The following is a 23,083-nucleotide window of genomic DNA, read 5'->3' on the forward strand; positions in this document are numbered from 1 at the left end:
TGTAAAGAATAACATATGCCCTATCACAGGCTAGTGAAGTAGGCCAATGATGTGGAGGCTGACACTATTGTTATAATTCACTAGTTGGTTAAAAAAAACTGCAGTGACACAGCATTAATTCACATTATAACCTATATGATTATAATGTCTTTTTCATGCAAAGTAATTAGGGTTTAATATATAACTAGGGTGAGTGAATCAGTCAGATATGAGAACCAATGGGCTTCATGGATCTCTGTCAGCCGGAAGTCAATCTCTCCCGCTGGAACGTCATATAGGAGAGTTAAAGCGGGGAGGTCCTGCGAAAAAGCCTTCTACTCTCATCTATCCAGTGGCAGGAGCTGTATACCACGAGCACGTACAGTCGACATGGTAAGCCAATTTAATGATGACTAGCGATTGTATTCATTTTCGACGGAACCTAATGGTCCGCTTTAACATTTGCATTTTATGGCAGTTCATATTTGCGGTGTGTAAAGATGCATGCCTCATTCATCTTGAGAAATCTCTCCTAGCCTAGCGACTCGCCTTCCGTTTCACATCAAATTCAATATTACCTCTATTTTAGAAGGTAAACCTGCTATGTTCTCGAACACTATGCAATGCAAGCATCTAGACGTTTGCTAGCACATGGTGTCGCTCATTAAGTGGAATTAGGCTATTTCGTCGCATCATGATCCGGTTTCTGGGCGGTGACTTCAACAGATTTGGCGATGTTTTTCGTGAAAACCTTCAGTTTAATCGCGTTACCATCCTTTAAGCGTTTGATTTCAATTGCATATTAGGCACCGACTGCATGTATGTGTGGAAATTCCCGACACATCGTATGCGTGTCTTCAGGTGTGCTTACCAGTGCGGACTTGTTCTGCTAGCGCAGGAATGTAGAAGGCCTGAAGTGAGGTGAAATCTGCAGTATCATTACCACTATGGCAACATGTCATATTAGCTTAATGTATCCTCTTCATTTATTATGGTCTAGCAAATATACATAAAAGTCACTGAAAGGCAATAGGTTTCAGTTACCAGTGCCTTGGCAGATATAAACTCTAAAGTTGAGTCATGCAACCTGTCTTATCGTGACACTCCCTGTCTTCAGGCAAGTGTCAGAAGAAGACCTAATGAAAAATGGCGGTGTCTGCTTCACTTATGATTAGTGAATGAGAACTGTCCAGAAGCAGGCCTATACTTTATTAGACGTCCGGCTAATATGCTACGCCCAGACCTATCTCTGAATGAAGGATGTTTTGTCATTTTCTGTGGAAATGTTTTTTTGTTTTTTTAGTCAGGCGTTGAAGGTCACTGTCAGCTCTGAAAAGTAAAGAACTGCGAAGAGGGAGGGGCTGAAATCCCAAGCTTGTCAAACTGGTTCTGAAGTTATGTGCTGTGCTCACTTATGCCAATACATAAGCTTCTATGGAGACACAATGACTACTGCTCAAGTCCAGGGCTTTATGATCATGCAGATGCTCCCTGAACTTAAGAGTCCGATTCCCTTCTGCCAAAGAGGCTGTGGTGACCAAAACCACCACTTATTGAGGAATTCCAGGCCTCTTCATTGTGACTGAAGGTGGCGGGTAATAAACCATGAGCTGCACTTGATGTCAGGTTTCAGCTGGTCCCCTTAGGACTAGCTACATAGACTGTAGGTTTTTTGCTGGATTACTGTTACATAAGAGGGTAGGCCTATGAATACTTGAAACCAATCACAATTTTATTGTTATTTTCCATTTTTGTCATAATCAAAATCTCCTGTCTTGTTGTACTCCTAGGCCTAGCTGTAACCATACTAGGTTCCAATCTGTCTTGTAGTTGTTTGGTTCCTAGGCTTCGGCAGTGGTAATTGTACTGGTACTAGTGTGTCACCTGTCGTGTGTGTTTTGTGTTTTGGTTCCTAGGCCTCTGGAGTAGTCGTTGATGATGGCGTGGTGACCGCCTACAATGAGATCAAGGTGCACCACGCCGGCGAGGTGGTGGCGGACCGCTACAAGCTGATCCTCTTCCGCCTCAGCGACGACGACAAGTTCATCATCGTGGACGAGGAGAAGAGCGTGCGGATGAGGGAGATCGAGAGCGTGGACGACGTCTTCAGCATGCTGATGAAGCAGTTCCCCAAAGAGGACTGTCGATACGCGCTCTACGACTGCTCTTACAGAAACAAGGACACAGAGAAGGCTGACCTGGTCTTCATCCTGTGGTAGGTATAGGCACTGCGGTACGGATGGCGCACGGTTGCTTTTCTGTGAGAAAATTTGGAGAGGAGCTGTTGTTGAGTGTACGATTTTTGAGTTCTTGCGCAAATTCTGCCTTCCAATAATCTTCCTGAAAAAGACGCAGGGTGGATCACATGCATTTTGGGTGCAGGCACTCAATTGTGACGTCACGTGACTTGACGTCACCGAATCACTACCTACATATCTCTATGCCTTGCTGTGTTCTGTTTGTATGTCTCGGGGGCTGACTGTTTCCTTTTCTGCCTCAGTTTACAAAATGGTGGCTTGTGCTATCTGCTGTGAACTAAAGGGCCTGAACCTTATGCCTGCTGCTGCTATTCAGCACCGCCAGCCAGTGACTCCACTAATTCAATCACCTGATCCTGGCCTTCACTCTATTGATTAGCCACATCAGGCAACATAGCCCGAGCAGTACGCAAGACCCTCAGCGGCAACAACGGGCTCTTTTTAGACAAGTCTAGCCACCCCTAGGTCAACCATTCCAAGGCTCCAAGTTCCAAGCTTGTATTCATAATGGGGATGGTGGAGGGGGGAAAAAAAGAATACAAAAGTGTATTGTGAAGGGCTACAGCAGCACGTTGACTGGTCATGCGGTGACTATGCTGTTGTGTGCATGTGTCATCATCTCTTTTTAAGTTATTCTGAGTTTGCAATTCTTGGGTGCCACATATTGGTGTGCCTTGCTGATGTTTCTTTTTTTTTGTGTGTGTGTGTGTTTTCAGGGTTCCTGATGAGGCTCCTATCAAGAAGAAGATGTTGTACGCCAGCTCTAAGGGAGCCCTGAGGAAGAAGCTGCAAGGTACAGTACATCACCCCCTCTGCTCCACACAAACCCCTCTGACCTCTGTCAGCACACTGTTCGACTGCATTGTACATCAACTGTAACTGCTTTAGTAGATACTAAAGTGCTTGGGAGGGCTACAATGGCTTTAGAAGTATGCGACTCCCTCACCCCACCCACCTCCTACTTGCCTTTTGACCATAACAGTGCAATACAGGGAACTTTATTTATTATTGGTCAATATCCAGCCAGTCCAAATGGTCTGTGGCTATTATAACTTAACGGTTTTGGATTTAAAATGAAAGATTTATATTTTTTCTTCTGACTATATTGTGCACTTGCACTTTTGCATGGGATGCGCACAAGTTCTATTCACAACAAACAGGAGGGCATGGTGTGGCCTTACGAGACGCCATGCCTCACCACATAGTATATTATTGGACTTTGCTCCCAGTCCCTGCCCATCCCCTAGACAGTGTGTATCGCTTACCTGTGGGCGTGCTTGTCTCTGCATCAAACAGTGACTGGTTGACTGAAATGTCAAGTATTTTGCTTCATGATGAAATCAGCAAACACCACAGTGATCTTCCTTTCTTGCAATCCACCAAAATCCAAACCCAATCCTAATCTCGACTCCCGCCACCGCTAGAAAAGAAACCGTCTGCCGTGATTTATTTTGGGAATAAGGAAGCATGCATCAAGCAGAGTTCAGATTTAAAGGAGTTGAGCCACGCCCCTCCATAAAAATGCACCATGCATCATGTTTCTCTAGTCTAGCCCTAAATCTAACATCACTGCAATGGTTACCTGGAGGCTACGTGATTTGAGAATGAATGACCGGCATCATACTGAAGAGGGACCGTCTGAGTTGTGTGTTTCTCCCAGCCTTAATGTTTCCAAAGCCATAATGTGGTTCAGCATCTGTAGCACTTGTATCAGGTTAGAATTCTCCTTCACGGCCAGTGACTGGCATTAAAGACCCAGTATGTAATTGTGGTAGTTTATTTCGAAAATTTTTGCTGCCCATTCACAGATTTGATCTGATCAGAGTAGGTCTGGCCAGACGGAAGGTGCCTACGATGTCAACGACTGGAAATTCAAAATGGTGTCCATTTACATAGACAAGATCCACTTTATGTATTGAAAGTGTATATTTACAAGCCATAATTACGTAGACTTTGATGATGGTTGTAAATATTAATGAAAAAGAATGGACAGCATATGTTCTGGAAATAAAAGTACTGAAATGATCGCAATCTACCTTTTCAAATGAGTTTCAAGGAGTAGAGCATCTGTTCTGACAGACAGGTCTGCTTTTAACCTGCAGGGTGCCTGAACAGGACAATTCAGTATTGTGTTTTTTTAAGTTGTGTGCAGCAAGTCTATATGCGACTATAGTGGTACTCCGCTTTGCCTTTTGGATGGTTTGAATATGACACGTCTGCACCTTGTGTTTGGATTGGTCTGTTTTTTTCCATGATTGCGTTTACACAAGATTATGTGCACACAAAAGGGTTCCATGATTCATTAGTTTCACCATACTTTGTTTGATGTGCATGATGGGACCATTAAAGGATAACTTCTGCAAATTTCAATGTGCTGTTGTAATGGTCACATTACCCTTGAGTTGTCAGTACCTGGGGATGCTGCATTTTTTGACTCGGCCCTTTCCGAGATCTGAGCTATTCTAATGGTGTCAGACTTTGTTTACATTAACAACTTTCTTAACATAGGCCTTCTCAAAATATTATCCCAAAAAAATCGCAATTTGCTAGTTGTCCGTTGATGTTGCATAACCTTCCGGATGTTATTGGGAATAAATCTATATATTTTTTAAAAATGTCAAGAAGCGCTTGCCCCCATAATAATGATCAGGATCTCGGAAAAGGCTAAGGGAAAAAAAAAAATCTCAGGTACTGACAAGTCCAGTGTAGTGTGAGCATTACAACTGCATGTCCAAATTGGCAGAAGTTATCCTGGTGAATGGATGTTTGCAATGATGTTTATAGACCCCGTGGGTCTCTAAATTGAGTAAATACTTAAAACGGTAGAAGCGCTGCGAGCGGCTGCCATATTTGTTTGAAAATTTTGTAATTCCTGGACCGGATATCCTGTGGGTTCCACGAAAAACGTGGAAATGTGCAGGGTTGGTAAGCGTTGTAATGAGTTGTACATGCAAGATTGCTCTACTCTCTACTAAATGGGCTAAACATGGTCTCCCCCCACCCCCACTTTTTCTACAGGACTCAAAATCGAGTGGCAGGTGAACGACCTCTCAGACGTCAAGGACTCTTCTGCACTAATAGAGAAACTGGGCAGCAGGGGATCGATCAAGGAACTGGAAGGCAAGACTGTCTAACCACCCACCAACCGCTTCACGGGGGATTGCAAAGTGACTGTGTAGTGACTGACCTAAAGTTAACTGTACTACTGTAAGTGGTAAAAAAAAAATCCTTGTTCAAGGGTCTGTTGGCTTTATTTTTCTCTGTAGAAATCAAAAAAACAAACCCATAGGTCTCATTTGTTTAAAGCGATGGTTCGGAGTAGAATCACCCTAATGCCATTTGAACCGTGACACCCATCCACCTTTACAACCGAAGTGTTTTCTGCCGCAGGCTTACATCAACAGAGTTGCCGTGTTATTCGATGTTTATTCCGGTTAGCTTGACTCAAGCGCATATGGATACTGGGCACCGTCTCCAAACTTTCCCCACAAAAATAACATGTCATGACACCAAACTTCTGCAGTAGCACAAATATGGTCTGTACTCACGAAACGAAGCATTTGGAAGTTTGGAAATAGTCCAGAAGTTTATTATTATCAACACAAGCCGAATAGCTTCTCTGCTGCTAAAGCTGCGCCAACGTTACTTCCGTCATCTAAGACAAGCATGTAAGAGTCCTCAACGAAGCTCATAATATGCACAATGAAAAGTGAATTCAGCATCAGTATTGATAACGAAAATCCTTGTCTAATTGATAGTAGGTAAGATTTGAAATATCTTTTAAGTATTGCCTTGAAAATATAAGCCTTAATCACAATTCAGTGAAAACTTTTTTAACACTCTCGTCTGGAAGTTTGTTGAAGACTTTTACGGGCTTGTCTCATATGACGGAAGTAACGTTGGCACAGCTTTAGCAGCAGAGAAGCTATTCAGCTTGTGTTGATAATACTAACTCCTGGACTATTTCCAAACTTCCAAATGCTTCGTTTCGTGAGTACAGACCATATTTGTGCTACTGCAGAAGTTTGGTGTAATGACATGTTATTTTTGTGGGGAAAGTTTGGAGACGGTGCCCAGTATCCATATGCGCTTGAGTCAAGCTAACCGGAATAAACATCGAATAACACGGCAACTCTGTTGATGTAAGTCTGCGGCAGAAAACACTTCGGGTGTAAAGGTGGATGGGTGTCACGGTTCAAATGGCATTAGGGTGATTCTACTCCGAACCATCGCTTTAATGGCAGTACCACTTAGTTCTCATCGCTAGGTAAGTCACTACACCCTCTTTCTGGGATTCCCTCTAGTACTCCTGTTGATGTACCGACAGAATTGTCCAACAGTGCAGACGGATTGCTTAAGTGTAATTTTTTTTGTTTTTAAGAGTTTTTGTTTTTTTTTGTCGTTAAATTCATAATTGCCTTGGAGAGAAGTTGTGGAGTTTGGGGATCATCCCAAATGCTTGAGATCCTACAACGGAACAAAATGTCCTGACCAGTCCATATGATGGCTTATGATGTTTTTCTGTTTTGTTTCAAATATCTTTTTGTAAGTTTATTTTTATGAAATCATTTTGTTCCTCGTGCTTTCACTTTAGTGCCCTCGGTCTGATTCACTGCGACGTTTGAGTGGCTCTTGCCATTACCTTGGAAAAAGTGCATATCAAAGCTGCTTACTCCCCCTAGTGGAGACTACGTTACTACTCGGCTTCAGTCTCCATTCAGCAAACACGAGTCTGCTGCCATTGGCGTCCATTAGGCGTCAATGATGCCCAGAATCCGGTTTGTGATTTGTGAGACTGCAGTGAGGAACCGTTCTCTCTCTCTCTATCACTCAGTATTCAGAGGGGCGTTCGGTCCGCTCCAGTTAGGCTTTTTACTCCTATTTCCTGTTTTACCTGCTGTGATTTACATTCCATTAAGCTAATTAACAACCTCTTTGTCTACGCGTTGTTCATTCTTTGACACAATGGGGGGAAAATAATAAATAAAATAAGATATAAGATCTAAACTATACAAATGTCTTTGACTCCCTTCTTTGGTCTCTATTGGATCACTTCCATGTACCGGTACTTACCAGACGCCTTTGTTGGTCAGACCACAGCACCCCTAACTTTGCAAATAACGCTGCTGTTTACAATGTGTCATTCTCACACTGCACTAAGTTGCAAAACGTGATAAAACCATCTTCAGGTACGGCATTTAAACATCTAAGTCGTGCGCGCTGTTAAATGAAAGCCAATCAGAAGGAGACAGGGGAGCCGCTGTGGCCAATTGGAGACGAGAAACGTGGGCTGACGCAACATCGCCCTATGTTTCGCAAACTCGCCACCCTCATGCCAGCTGGGTGGGAATATTCTCATTCATCCAGCTCTTATTTAGAAGTTTAGTTGTAGGCTCTTTTCACCTGACCATGCCATTCCACTTCAACTGACTTTGTTGGTGGTGGTTGGTAGGTAGATGATGCTTGCTAGGTAGGCACCCAAGATATGAGATGGCATCCATTTACGGGTAGTTTCATATAAAATGCTTCTACCATCATCGACCTCAGTGGTTCTTAACCACTCCCCTGGGGGTGCGCCAGAGATTCCAGGGGTGCACAGAATTTTGTTTGTGTTGAGGTTGTGACCAATATTCTGCTAGCAAACATTACAATAAGGCCAAATTAAACCAAATGAAAACACGTTTTGGTCCCCATGTAAAGCCATTAAGGTATTGATAAATGTTAACATTTACCAATACCTTAAGCAAGATTCATTGTAATTATTTACTTAAATCATTTTTTTGTGCGTTTACGCGTGTAGAAGTTTGGGTTGGGGGTGTGCGGCTTGTTTTGGACAGAGGTAAGGGGGTGCTTTAAGAAAAAAGGTTAAGAACCACTGATCTACATAGTCCATGCTGCATTAGATTTGGTATTACTTTAAGATCATATTACAGCACTACTGCTATCGATCATCTTTCCATTGAGGGATCCAACCAGTGTGACCTAATACTATATGGACCTAAATACTAAAATCCTTAATGACCAGTAATTGAATTTTCTTGGTAGATGAGTCTCCCTCACCACTGCATAGAGATGCAAATAAACCGGTAACTGATTCGATGAACAAAGTACGACATCCAAATAAGGCCCTTTCCGCCACCTTTATTAGGGTGGTTATGTTTTATGGTGGTCGCAAAGCAAATGAAGAAGGCCCTCATCACGGAAATTATTTAGGGAACATCTTGAGGTTGGAAAAACAAAATTGGGTTGGGTTAATACACGTCATGTAGGTGTATTAAATATTTCCCTTTTCTCCTGAGAATTTACCGCCAATATTTCAATGTGGCAAAAAAAAACTTTGTAGTGTATTAGGAGGGCTTTGAAGACAAGCTGCAGGCGACAGTGAACATACTCAATTGAACTGGCCAGTGGAAAGAGTACTAAAATATTGTACTCAAGTACAAGTACTGTTACTCTGTTGAAAATGTACTCAAGTACGAGTAAATTTACCAGTCAAAAAATCTACTCAAGAAAAAGTAAATAATTTAAATTTAAAAGTTACTTTTTAACAATTAGCGTTTTATGCCTCTAGATGTGCAAGGGGTGCATTGGGTTAGAGGAGGAACAGCTAATGTTGATCTCCTCTGAGTTAAGTGAATCTCCATCGTCAGCCTCCATGTCAGCCAACATTGTTTGAGTGAGAGACAGGTCGCACGCGCCAACTCTTTATAAACTAGGCTAGAATTCTAGAGGTTGTTTGTAATGTTTGTTTGTTTTTTTTACTCTAATGCTTGTGCTGTAAAATGTACCGAAGTACATTACTCGAAAGAAAATGTACTTAAGTAAAAGTAAAATTTAAAATAAAAAAAAAGTAGTTTAAAAAGTACAAGTACACAAAAAAGCTACTCAATTACAGTAACGCGAGTAAAGTAATTCGTTACTTTTCACCTCTGGAACTGGCCTGCCTCCCCATTAGGGTCTCTGGCACAGCTTGATGAGCTGAATCAGATTTGTGATGGGGAAGCAGAGGAGGTCTGCAGCTCATATGCCAGCTTTCAGGACCGCGTTCTGCCCCTCAGACATTTGCTGTATAGGGCAGCCCGTGCCCAATGGTTATAGCTTAAGGGAGGTTTTTCTTCAAATAGGGAAGTTGCATATCGTCACCTTCTTAAAATAATCGCCTAAGTCATTTTTTGGTCAAGTTCACGTTTTCGCCTAACTCATGTCCTCCCCCAATCTGAGGGAGTTTTTGTGTTCCCTGACAAACCTGGAAAAAAATGACTTAGGCGATTATTTTAAGAAGGTGACGATATGTGAATCCCATGGTATTCCCAAACTATAACATTTTTTTAGAGCGTTGGTCTAGTATAATGTAATTAATTTGTGACATTACTAAGGGTAATGTAATTGTAATGCGCTAGCCTGATTATCATCAACGTTCAAATCTCTTCGAGACTTGGTCTGACCAAGAGCATAACAATTAACATTTCCCAAACGGCATGGTTGACCCGCCTCCCTTGGTTTGCTTATGGTTGTTTGCTTCCCGACAAAGTGAAAGGAGTTCCCGTATTTTGGGAAACTGAGAAAGTATGTGCATTGCTCTTGACCTGACTAGTTGCAACGCCGAAGGTGTTGCGTCACTAGGAGGGTGCGACCTGGCTAGTAATGCGCTAGTGAGGGCTGTAATTGGATGTGTGATTGTGAGGCAGGGAAATGGAGCACAGTCATTGTGCAATTGCCACACCATGTCAACGCAGAACTGTCGATGGTGACCGGTTTTATATGTGCATATTCATATTTTATATGGTGAGTGGTTTTATATGTGCATATTCATGTGGGAAAGTCCCGGTAATCAGGGAAATCCCAAGCATGATTACAAAACCACATCCACTGGCTATCTATGAAGCTATTAACAAAACCATTTGTAAACATTATCCACTCTGACACTGAGAAGCGCACTACAAACAGACATGATTGGTATTGCAGATGTTAGCATGATGAACCCCAGTTTAGTACCGCTTTTGATTTATTGAACACCCAAACACACCGTCTTAAAGCTACATTGTAGTTTATTCAATATCAAATTCATACATTTTTGTTTCCAGCCGGCTACTACCAAAAGTAGAGGGCATAAAATGTAAAGCATTGTACCTTAAACATGTTCCAACTTTTCTCAGCCTTTGACAAAGCAAACGATAAAGTCATTGCACTAGTTGATGTACATTTAACGTACATGCGTTTTCCCTTAACACTGAACCGTTGGGGACTTTGAACAAAAGTAAGATTAGGGATACTTTTCTGACATGGTCAGAAGTTCATTATTGGAATGTTTATATCAACATTAAAAAAGGAGATTTGTATCACATCTACCTACATTTAACATGAAAAGTTTGTCTTTTTTCCTTTTTTTGAATTTTTAATTTAACTACAGTACAACAACAAAAAATCATCTTGCAGGAATGCATATTGTGGTCATTGTAAGGCATTTTGGCGAACTATGTAGTGTGTAAGTGTGTGTGTCTGCTTCAGACAGACGTTCCCTCTTTCACCTCTCCAGTCTCGTCCTGAAAGACAAAAATAATTCACACAATTATGTTACGATTGTTTTGTGTCAAAAGCTTTAGTACATCAGAATATGTTTATCACATCAAAATGCATGTACAATCAGGTGTCAATCCCATGTTCAGAAAGTAAAAATCCTGCCACAAAAAATCTTTCACCAGCTGTCTGAATCAGCGTATACTTATTCAGAGCATTTAGTATACTCAAGACCAGATAAGTAATGAGAACTGTGGCAGTAGGTCATGAGAGCTGGTTAGGGCCGCTGCCTTTAGATCAGAGGGTTGCAGGTTCGAATCCCACCCTTACATCTCCCTACGCTCCCACCGCTCCCACGTTCCTTCGATCTGCCGACAAAAGTCTCCTCCACGTTCCCCGGTCCCGCCTCAAAACCAGGGGGGACTGTGCATTTGCTGTGGCAGCTCCTCGTCTCTGGAATACTTTGCCCCCTGACATCAGATCTGCTCCTACAACCACTACTTTTAAATCCAGACTTAAAACTCATTTCTACATATTGGCCTTTGCTCCCTAGTTTCATCTTTTTTCTCTCTCTGTTTTTCCCCCTTATTTTTATTTACTTATTTTTCTTTATCCATGTAATTTTATCTTAATCACTGTTGAAGGCCTTTTGTATCTTATGTGTTTTATTCTTACTGCTGACTTTGTCTTGTTTTTAATCAAATTATTAATATTGCTTAATTTTAGTATTTTAGTCTGACACTGTACAGCACTTTGGTCAGTTCTTGCCGTTTAAATGTGCTTTATAAATTAAACTTACTTACTTACTACATGTAACACCTTCGTCCATGGCTGAAGTGCCCTTGAACAAGGCACCACCAAACCTTATACTGTTGCAGGGACTGTAACCAGAATCCTATAATAACGGTAAGCCACTAGTGATAGCATTGGCACAGCCCTTCGATTCGATTATGATTCGGGAGGTAACGGTTTGATTCAAATCAATTCAGTCCAATTCTACGATGCATTGCAAAGCATTACATTTCTACTGAAAGCAAGGGAAAACATTTAATCAGTAATGAGGCAATACAAGCAGTCATATACTGAACAACATTTTGACTGTTAATAATAATAATACTTTCGTTTTATATAGCGCCTTTCAAAACACCCAAGGACGCTTCACTGTTGTGTGTATCAGTCCTGCAGCTTTCAATGCTTTGAGGTGTTTTAATTTAATGTAAAGTTCATTTGCTCGGAAATGTCCATGGAAGTAATTGAAACTTGAAAAAATATGCTGCATCGATTACGGCATTTGCTGAATCGATTATTGAATTGCCCTACCCCGCATTGTGATTCATTGCCGAATCGATTATTGTTGTAAGGCACATTAGATAAAAACGTGTCAGCTAAGTGGAATGTTAAGTCTCCTGCGTTGGAAAGAAACAGAGTGGCAGGTCTTGTACCTCTGCACCCGGGTTTCAACACCCCTACTCTCATTACAACAACATCAGCGATGCGCTTTACCTTTGCTAGAAGCTGGTCCCTCAGGACCTTGACTGCGTCCTTCTCTTTGGCGAGTTGGTCGTGGCTGGCCTTCAGGAGCTGCTGGAGCTTGGTGGCAGCCTGGCCCAGGTCCTTAGACAGCTTCTTCTCCTTCTCAAGACGCTCCTGATGCAGATGATAAGACATAATGGCTGCTTGTTACCAAAGCCAAATGTACTCAGAGTAATCATGCTGAAATACGATGCATTTTTTTGAAGTCTGACATTAGTCCCCTAACAATTAGAAGGTTTTTTTTGTTTAAGATCTCACACATTCGTCAGAAATTTGTATTTGCATTGGGATATCGTATATTGATGGTGATAGTTTAAGGTCTGAACAATGACGCTACAGAGCAAGAGGTAATGAATTGGACAACTACAGCATGATGGACTAGCCCTCCTAGTGACGAAACATCTTCAGCATTGCTACTAGTCAGGCCAAGAGCAATGCAAGTACTTCCTGATCTCCCAAAAAAAATCGGGAACTCCTCGCACTTTGTCGGGAAGCAAACAACCGGTAGCAAACCAAGAGAGGCTTGTCAACCATGCCATGTGGGAGATGTTAGTTGTTATGCTCTTAGTCAGACCAATTCTCGAAGAGATTTGAAAGTCAATGATAATCAGGCTAATGATGGACAGCCATGATGGCCTGATGGTAGACGGGCGTGGCATAACGGTCTAGTGGTAGACATCAATGGCATCATAGTCTGCGTCTATTGTACTTTCTTACCTTTAGCTCTGCAACATCCTCCGTTTCCGCATCTCCTGCACCCTTCAGGAGATCTAACTGGGCTTGGAGTTCTGTCACCGTTCTCTGAGCCTGTCAAGAGAGAGAGAGAGAGAGAGAGAGAGAGAGAGAGAGTGAGAGTAAGAAGCATAGACAACATACAAAACAAAGACAGCCATTTAAGATTTAAAAAAATATATTTGTACAGCATGATGCAATGGATGGTGGGGAGAAATACATCACAATACATCACATTACATTACACAGATCATTTAATCCATTAGATATACCACAGAAAGAAGCTTCAAGGCACACTCTCGTTTCACAATCGTATTTTAAGAAAACAAGACAGTCTGCCAAGCAAGCAAACAATGACATGACTGTACAGATAGAGAGTACAGACATCAAGTATAAGTTAGTGTTTCTCACTAGGGTCTACTGGTTAGCTTTTAAACCCTTTTAAACCAGTACAGACTAGAGACCATACTCATGAACGGCGTGATGATTCCATGTGCGTTACGCCCATTTGTGGGGGAAAACAACCCATGCAAGTAAATTGGTGATGTCAATGCTACACGGATCCATTGACTTTCACTAGCTTAGCGACATATTCCCTCTTTTAACTTGTCTTAAAGCAAGACAACGCTTAACATGAAAAATAAGACACTTTACCGCCTTTATAAACCCCAGCCAACGATTTTAACTGTATTAAGCCCCAAAATAGTGGCATACCCCTTTAATAAATGAAAGATACGGACCTGTAGACTAGCGTTGTTCACGCGCAACATGCCGAAAACGTGTTGTGTTGCCGGCTGTTCAAATAATATAGCCAAACAGCCATGGCTGAAGCATGGAATGTGTTCATTTAGGCTAGCCGATGTAGCATGTAAGTCAATGAGACATTCCGTTTGTTTTCACCCATAAAGGGGCGTAACGCAAATTTAAGAGCAAAGTACCCGGATGGCCGTTCATGAGTATAGGGTGACGGTGGGGTGGGAGGTGGGAGGTTAGAACTCTCAAAGACTCCTTTTAATACGGTACATGGATGTAGTATACTCGAGTATACAGACTGGAGGTTATGTGGGTGGGAGGTGGAAGGTGTAGTATCAGAGCCATCTAATATCAGAGTTACGCCACTCCCATAGACCTCTATGGACCAATCTTTCCACAGCAATGGCGGCTCTCATGGAGCCTCACGGAGCGTTAACATGGAAATCCCCATTGACTTTAGTTCTATTAGAAGTTACTTAGTTCCAGGAGGTGGCGGTAGAACACAGAAAATGTGGTAAAGGTAATGTAATTTGTTTGTACTTAATCTTTGTTTGGTATGTGATGGTTCTGTGTTAGTTTCCAACGAACAGAAGTGTACTGTTAAGAAACATTTTAATCTACGCAAATCACATCAACAACCGACTTCCTGGTCCCCGGTTTGCGCAACTCTGTTATTAGATGGCTCTGTGTAGTATACTCTAGTGATTAGAGTCTACACAGACTAGAGGTGATGGGGGTGGGAGGTGGAAGGTCTAGTGTAGTATAGTCTACTCTGTTATACAGACTAGTGGTGATGTGGGTGGGAGGTGGTGGGAGGTGGGTTAGTTACCGGTTGGAACTCCTATCTCTCCCTTTAAAACTGTATATACTGTAGGTGTAGTCTACTCTAGTATACAGACTAGAGGTGATGTGGGTGGGAGGTGGGTTAGTTACCTGTAGGTACTCGTCAGTCAGGTGTTGCCTCAGGCCCTCCTCCTCCTCCAGCTGTCCTGCTGTGGACGACAGCTTAGCCTGCACCTGGACACACACAACGTCACAATGTCTCACACAACAAGGAACACGGTCACAATGTCTCATACAACAAGGAACATGGTCACAATGTCTCACACACGCTGCTTTTAGTACAAACATACAGAGTTTAACACACACACACCCCCTGCTTTTCATACACACACCATTGAACATACCATTTTCCCTCCTTTCACACACACACACGCACGCACACACACACACAATGTTAAAAAGAGAAGTTCATTAGTAAGGCCACCATCAGAGTGTGTGTGTGTGTCGTGATTTGGTTTGGTTGTTCTTTGGCATTCATAGGTATTCATTGAGTGGTTAGTGCTTAAGTTGTGAACAGGTGTTAAGGCTCTAAAGCAAAAGTAAACTTTAAAAAAAGAAATAAACAAAACACAAAAAGAGAAACACAGCAATCTTGAACTCAAAAAGAAAGAAAATGTGGTTAGTGAGAGAAAAAGCAATGCCCCCCGTCTCTGGCAAAAACTGAAATAAAACGTGAGTGAGTGTGCTCTTCAAAACAGAGTAGTGAGAAAAGTGGGAAGTGGTGACAGCAAGGCGCCACACTAGTGAAACACACAAGACTGTTAGCACTAGGAGTCGAGACACCGCCTACGGGAAGCATTGGACACCTGGAATTGGACACCTGTTATTCTGGATTATTACTCTGTATATCTGTAGATTATTTTGCATTATGCTGTACAGAGTGGTTGGTAGAGCTTTGTTTTTATGTATGAAGTCAAGTAAGCGCACATCATATACTACCCTACAAAGCCAAGTTGCAGTAAATTGCACGCTTTCTCAGAAATCACAATTTAGACATTGAAAAACATAATTACTCCATCTTCTGTCTCTTGCCTAAATATGTTGCTGCTTTAATTAGAGGAGTGCAGAAAAGCACAAAAATATGGAAAAAAAGATGGAATGGAAAAAAGATGGAATACTGCTCAGCTACAACAGCGCAGTTACTGCTTTGCCTTCGTAGGACAGTGTCACTGTAGCCTGAGTATCATCGACCTTCAAATCTCTTTGAGACCTGGTCTGACCAAGAGCATAACAATTAACATTTCCCAAACGGCATGGTTGACCCGCCTCCCTTGGTTTGCTTATGGTTGTTTGCTTCCCGACAAAGTGAAAGGAGTTCCCGTATTTGCGGGAACTCAGAAAGTACTTGCATTGCTCTTGACCTGACTAGTTGCAACGCCGAAGGTGTTGCGTCACTAGGAGGGCGCGGCCTGTCAATGTCTTTCATGATTAAGATTAGGTTTTATTGAAATTGTAAGCGTCCTCGGCCAAGATGTCCAACCCTTCCCATCAGCCCCTGCATGGGTGCCCCAAGACGTCGGCGGGAGCACCGGTTACGCCCCGACAGACCTCAGGCTCTGATTGGCCGTTCTGCGGCCCCGTGGTCTGGTCCTCTCTCTGGGCGTGCTCGGTCATCTCGCCCAGCTGCTCTCTGACCTGGAAGAGGAACCAGTCACCTCAGCAGTGCACACTCACGGTATCAACACTCACTCCCTCACTCACTATAGCCACATGCTCGCAGCAACGGAATGTCACATCGCAGAACAACACTCACTCACCCACTCCGGAGCCATAGAATTCAGAGTAGTGACAAGTGGGGTACAGGAAGTCGGTTGGGGACATGATTCACGTAGATTCAAATAATTCTAAGCAGCAGCTTTCTTTTCGCTAGAGACTTACACAGAACCATTACATAAAACAAGCAAAAATGACATAAAATGAATTACATTAACCTTTACTGCACTTTCGACGCTCATTTCCTGGAACTATTTTGGAACTGCGTAATTGGCTATCTGTGTGTCAAAGACTCCATAAGATGCCATCTTAATGTAAAAATGGAATAAGGAGGTCAATGGGATTATCTTGACTCTTACTTCCATGGCTGACTCACTCAAACCACACCACTCACAGTAACATCTCTCTCACCATAGATATGGACGCCACATTGATTGCTGCCAATGCTTACAGCAGCCATCTTGGAACAGGAAACAGGCAGCTCACACCACATCACTTGCTCATTACAGTTATTGTGTGTATCACATTGTCATCAATTGATGGCAGCAATATACCAGGTAAAAATGGCAGCAATCTGACTTGAGATATTTGCTCTGAATACATGCACTGGTCAACGCGGTGTCTGGCGTTCAGATCTATGTGGCAGAACTTTGTCCTCTCAAACCCAGACAGTTTGCAGTCCACCTGCAGTCTTGTTCACCAACCACGCCCTCCTTCCCTGTAACTCCACCTGTCATGTCCCCTTGCCACCACCAGGTGGAGCTACTCACCAGTCCCAGCTCCTCCCTCTGAGCCTCAGCCTCCCTGTGGGCCCCTTCCAGCTGACCCTGGGTTTCCGCTAGCAGCAGCTTCAGCTGAGGGGAGTCACAACACAGATCACACCACTCGAAATACGGCAAATAAGTAACACAGGATTGACACAGCTATCATACAAAGGATTAATACACATTAATGAGTGTGTTCAAATGAACCAATAAGTGATTGTGATAATAAATGGAGCAAGCAAAACATGGAGTTGAGCAGTGAAGTGGATACAATTCAATGTAATGTAATTGTATTATTACATGTAATGTAATTGTATTATTACTATTGTTTGTGGTTGTAAATTGTGTTACTTCAATGAATCAATTAATTTATATGAGTTATATGAGGTCGGGGGAAAATAATGTATACTATATGTACAATGCTAGTTATGGTTGACTGTTCACTGTTATTCTTACGTTAAGTTAGATTTTCTGTGTGTGTGTGTGTGCGTGTGCGTGTGCGTGTGCGTGTGCGTACCTGGTTCATCTCCTCTGAGTACGTGTTGCTGTCTGAGGTGGCTGACTCCAGCTGCTTTTCTAGCTGGGCCTCCAGCAGCATCACCTGCTCCCTCAGCTGCCATGCCAACAGAAGACACACTCAGCATCAGTACCAACATCACCTATAGCCACGTCTCTACAACCAGTAACATCACCTGCTCCCTCTCATGGATACACACACACAGGCATACACAGGCATACAAAGGCATACAAAGGCGCGCACATACGCGCGCAAGCACATGCACATGCACGCATGAACCAATTTCATCCCTACAACCGCATCACCCGTTTCCTCAGCTGCCATGGCAACACAGATATACAGTCAGCATCAGCACCAAAAGCAGCATCCACCTGCTACATCAGAGCTGATGTGCACTGGCAACACAAGATATGCAGACCTCAGGGTCAAAAACAATGATTGCATTGGCTACACAATGATGCGAAGTGTGGAGGAGACACCCACCTGATCTGTGTTCTGGCTGTCTGCCAGCTGCTCCATACTCTGCACCTTCTCATTGGCCTGTGGGGAGAGGAGAGGGGGAGGAGAGGAGGAGGAGAGGAGGAGGAGAGGAGATGGAGAAGAGAGTTAAGCATGGAGGTTCCCTACCTTTTCCAATTTTGGGCCCACTTGAAAATCTCACAAATGTTTGTGGCCCACCTCTGACTCAATAAGCAATAACTAAAATAAATAGTCAACAGCCAATAGAGGGGTTGCAATGATCAGGCTATCACTCTGCTTTGAAAGACACTCAACAAAGCAGATAACCTTCCCTCTCTTTTATTTTCACTTCTCTTTTATAGTGAGAACTCATTTCGCTGTGCACTCACATTTACAGGGCTGTATATTCCCTTTATTTAATAACAATAGAGGAGTCATATTTTCATATTGATGTTATTTTGTTTGGTATGGTGGCGATAAGGTTTACCCAGAGAGAGTAGAGAGAGAGGTTCCATTGGCCCATTGTTTCCGGGTTCTATTATTGCAAGGGGGAGGGGGGGGGATCCCCCTTTAGGCAGACCTAGGCAGACCTAAGGACTGTTCCGACAATGCTAGCAGTATTAGGACACGCCCCTTTACGCAGACCGGAACCTGGTCATGTGAGGTGCCCATAGCAACCTATTACATTGGCATATCTCTGGTTTAACTTCTGCAAGTGCAGTGGGAGAGGGGGGTAGATGAAATGCACTCACCGTCTTCAGCTGCTCCTGTAGCTCTGCCACCTTGGTCTTCCAGCCTCGCTCCTCTTCCTCCACACTCCTCTGCAGATGCTTCAGCATGCCCTCCTGTGACAGACACAGACACAGAGAAAGACACAGACACAGACACAGACACAGACACAGACACAGACACAGAGAAAGACACAGACACAGACACAGACACAGACACAGACACAGACACACTTTAGCATGGAGAACACAGGCTATGAAGCCAGGGCAGCCGTCCATGGGTCAGGGCTGCGGGATAAAAAATAGGCCCAAATTTGGACTAAGGAAACTTATTCAGTTTGAAATGGATGAACAGCAATTGTGTATACGTGTGTGCACATATACTGCACGTGTGTGTGTGTGTGTGTGTGCGTGCGTGCGTGAGTGCGTGCATGCGTGCGTGCGTGCGTGCGTGCGTGCGTGCGTGCGTGTCCGTCCATGTGTCACTGGGATAAATGCTGACCGTTTCTGCGAGGACGGTCCTGTACTGTTCACACTCAGCCTGTAGTGTGACCTGGCCCTCCTCTGCTGCCTTCAGCTTCCCCGACACCTCCTGGACACAGGGGAATGGAGCTTTATTATTATTATTATTATTATTATTATTATTGTTATTATTATTATTAAAAAAAATTACAAGGCACTCATAACCCAGTCAGATCTTGCACTCAACCAATTTCTTCTAGTCAGGTGCACGGCCAAAACGCAAAGTTCATGTATGGCAAGGAAAAACAGGCACACCAGTGCGTTTCCTTTTTAATACATTTCCATATCAGTGACATTTCAGGGCCACCACGGTTACATACAGAAACCAATTATGGACAAGTCTGCCCGTGAAAACAAACTTTGTCGACTAAAATGATTTTAAATAACTATTAGCTCAATGGAATGTCTTACACATGAATTAGTTGAATGGAAATCTGACAGCCATCGGTTCTGAAAGGCAGAGTTATTTAGTCTGAGGTGCTGTTTCCACGTAGCTGGATATTTTTATATGTGGATATTTTGTTCTCCTGGTTGAATTGGTTTTGCATTGGTTTTGGCCTTCCGTTTCCACGTAGCAGATATTTAAAATCCAGGTATGAAAAGCAGGAGAAAAAAATATCCTGCTTTAGGGGGCTGAAACGCATTTGTTACAATGGAGGATTTATTTGTATCCACATGTTGCGTTTACACCTCAACAGGAAGAAAAAATACCCTGCTAAAAAAATATCCGGCTATGTGGAAACAGCACCTGAGTGTGCAAACGTCCCTTGGCCCCTTACCTCCAGCTCTGCTTTACTGTGCTGTGTTTCCTGACTCTGTTGCATTTGGCTAAGCGTCTCTGCTGCTTTCTGTGCAAAGTCTTGCAACCATTGGGTCTGAGGATAAAAGACATGAATTGTGTGTTTGAGTTAATGACCCATTAATATAATTCACCAAACTTTAAATTTCTCTCCTGGTGTAAGGGTAAAAGAAGTCTAGGTACCTCTTCTGTTTGAATGTCGATATGTGGGAAGAGTGAGTGGAGGACTTCTTTAGTTTCCGACTGAAATGCTGTTGCCTGTTGAAGAGGAAAATACAGTTAATGGAAAAATCCACTGCTCAGTTTCATTTCAGTTTCCTGCTAAAAAGCAGTCAACAAAAGACAGGTATAGGGGCAAGGGTTTCTTCCTTCATATGGTTTCCGCTTGTGGTTTGGGCTGATTTTTTTTGCACCACTGACAAAAGATGAGCAGGCGCAGGGGTTCTCAACCTTTTCCAACTACAGGTTTGGGGCCCACCTCTGACTCAAAAAACAATACAACTTTACAAATAGTCCACAGTAACACACAGAAGAAAACGATCTTGATTTTTTTAGAAAATGATTTCAAGGCCCACTTGGAATTCCTTCAAGGGCCAACCAGTGGGCCCCCTTACCACAGCTTGATAATCACTAAGCTAGACCATGTGAGGACACTGGAGGACTAGTCCCAGATAGAGGACAGCTGCCTCAATGGTTCACTGCTGAGACACCTTTTCAAGAGTCTCTGCTTTCATCATGGCCAAGCGCCAGGTTTACGGGCGAGCGAGTGAAGACGTTTGACTTGCTTACGTTGTCACCGTCCTTTGATTGTTCTGCTGCTGCGGACATCCTCTGTAGCTCCTGTTGTAGTGAGGTCACCAGGGCGTCTCTTTCCGATAGGCTGGCAAACAAAACAGGAAATACCAGCTCAGAATCAGACCTGAAGACGCTTGGCAAGGTAAGCAGAAGAACCCTCCAGCATTGACCAGTATTGTACAGTATGCATTGCTTGGCTCTCGCCCAACTTGTAGTACTGTGCAGCTTTGTGAGCTTCACTACTAGGTCTGGGAGACTGTAGCAGGATTCCATTTCTCCAGTCAAAAAAACAGGGGCATTTATTACTTCAATATCAACAAATTCCTTCAAATACATTTTCTGTTGATCTCTAAAGCGTCAATTTAGTCTATAATGTCCTGTGACTCCTCAATGCGAGCTGCCATTGATATTGAAGCAATAAATGCTCCGATTGTTTTTTGGCCAATCCTGCTACATTCTCCCAGACCTCTGTGTGTGTGTAGGCGTGCCACCAGGGGCTCCAGAGCTACACCCACAGAGGTCTGGTAGGAACCAGGCTACAGTATGTAGCCGCCAACAAAAAAATAAATAAAAAACCACAAGTGCAGTCATGTCTGTTATGATCAATGAGTTAAGAAGCAAGAGGTGTAAAACAAAAAACACACACACAAACACAACAACAAAACAAACAAACAAACAAACAAACAAACAAACAATTGGAGATGTACCTGCTCTGTAGTGAGGCCAATTCTGTTGTGTGGTCAGGCCGCTAGAAAACAAAAAGAAGGAAATAAAAGATGATGAAGCATGCATTAGGGGATGGAGGGAGCTCCGCACAGCAGTGTCATGAGGAGGAGAGGATGAGATGATGGTGGCCAGGACACACACACACAGGTGGACATGGGGAATGAGGGGTGGCTGCTTATGAGTTAGGGGTACAGTGTGTGTATATTAGGTGCACGGTGTGTGTGTGGGTGAATTGGTACAGTGTGTGTATATTAGGTGCACGGTGTGTGTGTGTGTGGGTGAATTGGTGTGTGTGTTTCTGTGTCTAGACTGAGTTGGGCGTACGTTGTGCGTGTGTTGGGCGTATAATGTGTGTGTGCGCGCACGCATGCACACACTGTGTGTGTGTGCGCACATGTGTGTATCGGTGTCTAGACTCACAAGGTCAGCGTTGGCCTTGGCTTGCTTTAGTTCCTCTTCCAGAGAGGCCACCTGCTCCTGCTGTACCCTCAGGCTGCAACACACACACACACACACACACACACACACACACACACACACACACACACACACACACACACACACACACACACACACACACACACACACACACACACACACACACACACACACGCACACGCACGCGCACACACGCACACGCACGCGCACACGCGCACACACACGTACGTACACACACGTACGTACACACACGTACACACACACGTACACACACACACGTACACACACACACACGTACACACACACACACGTACACACACACACACACGTACACACACACACACGTGAGGAGACAAGAGACATGTGTTCAGCCAGGAGGATGAGACAGAAGAACACCATGATGGCCAACTCAGCCTGAAGAGTCTCAGAGACAGAAATGTGTACCATCTACAGGCTGGAATTGGTAAATCAAATAAATCAGTCAAATAAATAACCATTTTTATTAATTGTTTGACAGTGTTCTCCGTTAGTGGTCAGTGGCTTATAGAAGTAGACATTTTGTGAGCTTAATTTACAACCCCTGTAATGATCTGAACTATGCAAGCATGCACACACGTGCACGCACACACGCACACAAGCGCGCGCACACGCACACACAAGCACACGCACACACAGAGAAGTTAGAACCTGCGGTTGATCACAATAGAATCTGAAAGCAACTTAATCTGCAGATACAGGCCAGTGAACACAACAGTAACAAGAGAGGAGAAATGAAAAACTGAACTCGTGTTCTTTTGGCTTTGGCAGATGGATGGGGAACTGTGGCTATTGTGTTCTTATCTGCTCGTTTTGGAGATAGGATCTCAAAAAAAAGAGGCACGTACCCATTTTGTAGTGCTTCCAGCTCAGCTGTGTTGTCGGCCTGTTCGCAGAGCATAAAGACAAAAGCAGAGTGGAAAATCACAAGTTCATCAGTTGGTCATGTTTGTCTTCAAAGCAACTCCGCC

The 23,083-nt window shown here is 43.3% G+C and overlaps 2 protein-coding genes across 2 annotated transcripts in view; one reads left to right on the plus strand and one right to left on the minus strand.

Moving 5' to 3' along the window:
• The first annotated feature begins 248 nt into the window (after positions 1-248).
• cfl1l (cofilin 1 (non-muscle), like) lies at positions 249-5,566 on the plus strand. Its single transcript, XM_063192063.1, has 4 exons — positions 249-372; positions 1,896-2,194; positions 2,954-3,030; positions 5,256-5,566. Exons 1-4 carry the CDS (start codon positions 370-372, stop codon positions 5,369-5,371), a joined length of 495 nt encoding a protein of 164 aa, XP_063048133.1. The 5' UTR covers positions 249-369; the 3' UTR covers positions 5,372-5,566.
• A 4,701-nt stretch (positions 5,567-10,267) lies between these two features.
• Positions 10,268-23,083, minus strand: part of rrbp1a (ribosome binding protein 1a) — a 49,224-nt gene continuing 36,408 nt past the window's right edge. Inside the window, exons 16-31 of the mRNA XM_063191590.1 lie at positions 22,961-22,998; positions 22,059-22,131; positions 21,620-21,660; positions 20,907-20,997; positions 20,301-20,375; positions 20,098-20,193; positions 19,299-19,388; positions 18,821-18,913; positions 18,093-18,149; positions 17,610-17,705; positions 17,099-17,182; positions 16,164-16,250; positions 14,706-14,789; positions 13,005-13,094; positions 12,258-12,401; positions 10,268-10,780 (exon numbers count right to left, since the gene is read on the minus strand). Coding sequence (XP_063047660.1) covers positions 10,742-10,780; positions 12,258-12,401; positions 13,005-13,094; positions 14,706-14,789; positions 16,164-16,250; positions 17,099-17,182; positions 17,610-17,705; positions 18,093-18,149; positions 18,821-18,913; positions 19,299-19,388; positions 20,098-20,193; positions 20,301-20,375; positions 20,907-20,997; positions 21,620-21,660; positions 22,059-22,131; positions 22,961-22,998 — 1,278 coding nt within the window. The 3' untranslated portion in view covers positions 10,268-10,741. The remainder of the gene's footprint in view (positions 10,781-12,257; positions 12,402-13,004; positions 13,095-14,705; positions 14,790-16,163; positions 16,251-17,098; positions 17,183-17,609; positions 17,706-18,092; positions 18,150-18,820; positions 18,914-19,298; positions 19,389-20,097; positions 20,194-20,300; positions 20,376-20,906; positions 20,998-21,619; positions 21,661-22,058; positions 22,132-22,960; positions 22,999-23,083) is intronic.

Source organism: Engraulis encrasicolus, chromosome 24 (genome assembly GCF_034702125.1).
Source record: "Engraulis encrasicolus isolate BLACKSEA-1 chromosome 24, IST_EnEncr_1.0, whole genome shotgun sequence".
NCBI lineage: Eukaryota > Metazoa > Chordata > Actinopteri > Clupeiformes > Engraulidae > Engraulis > Engraulis encrasicolus.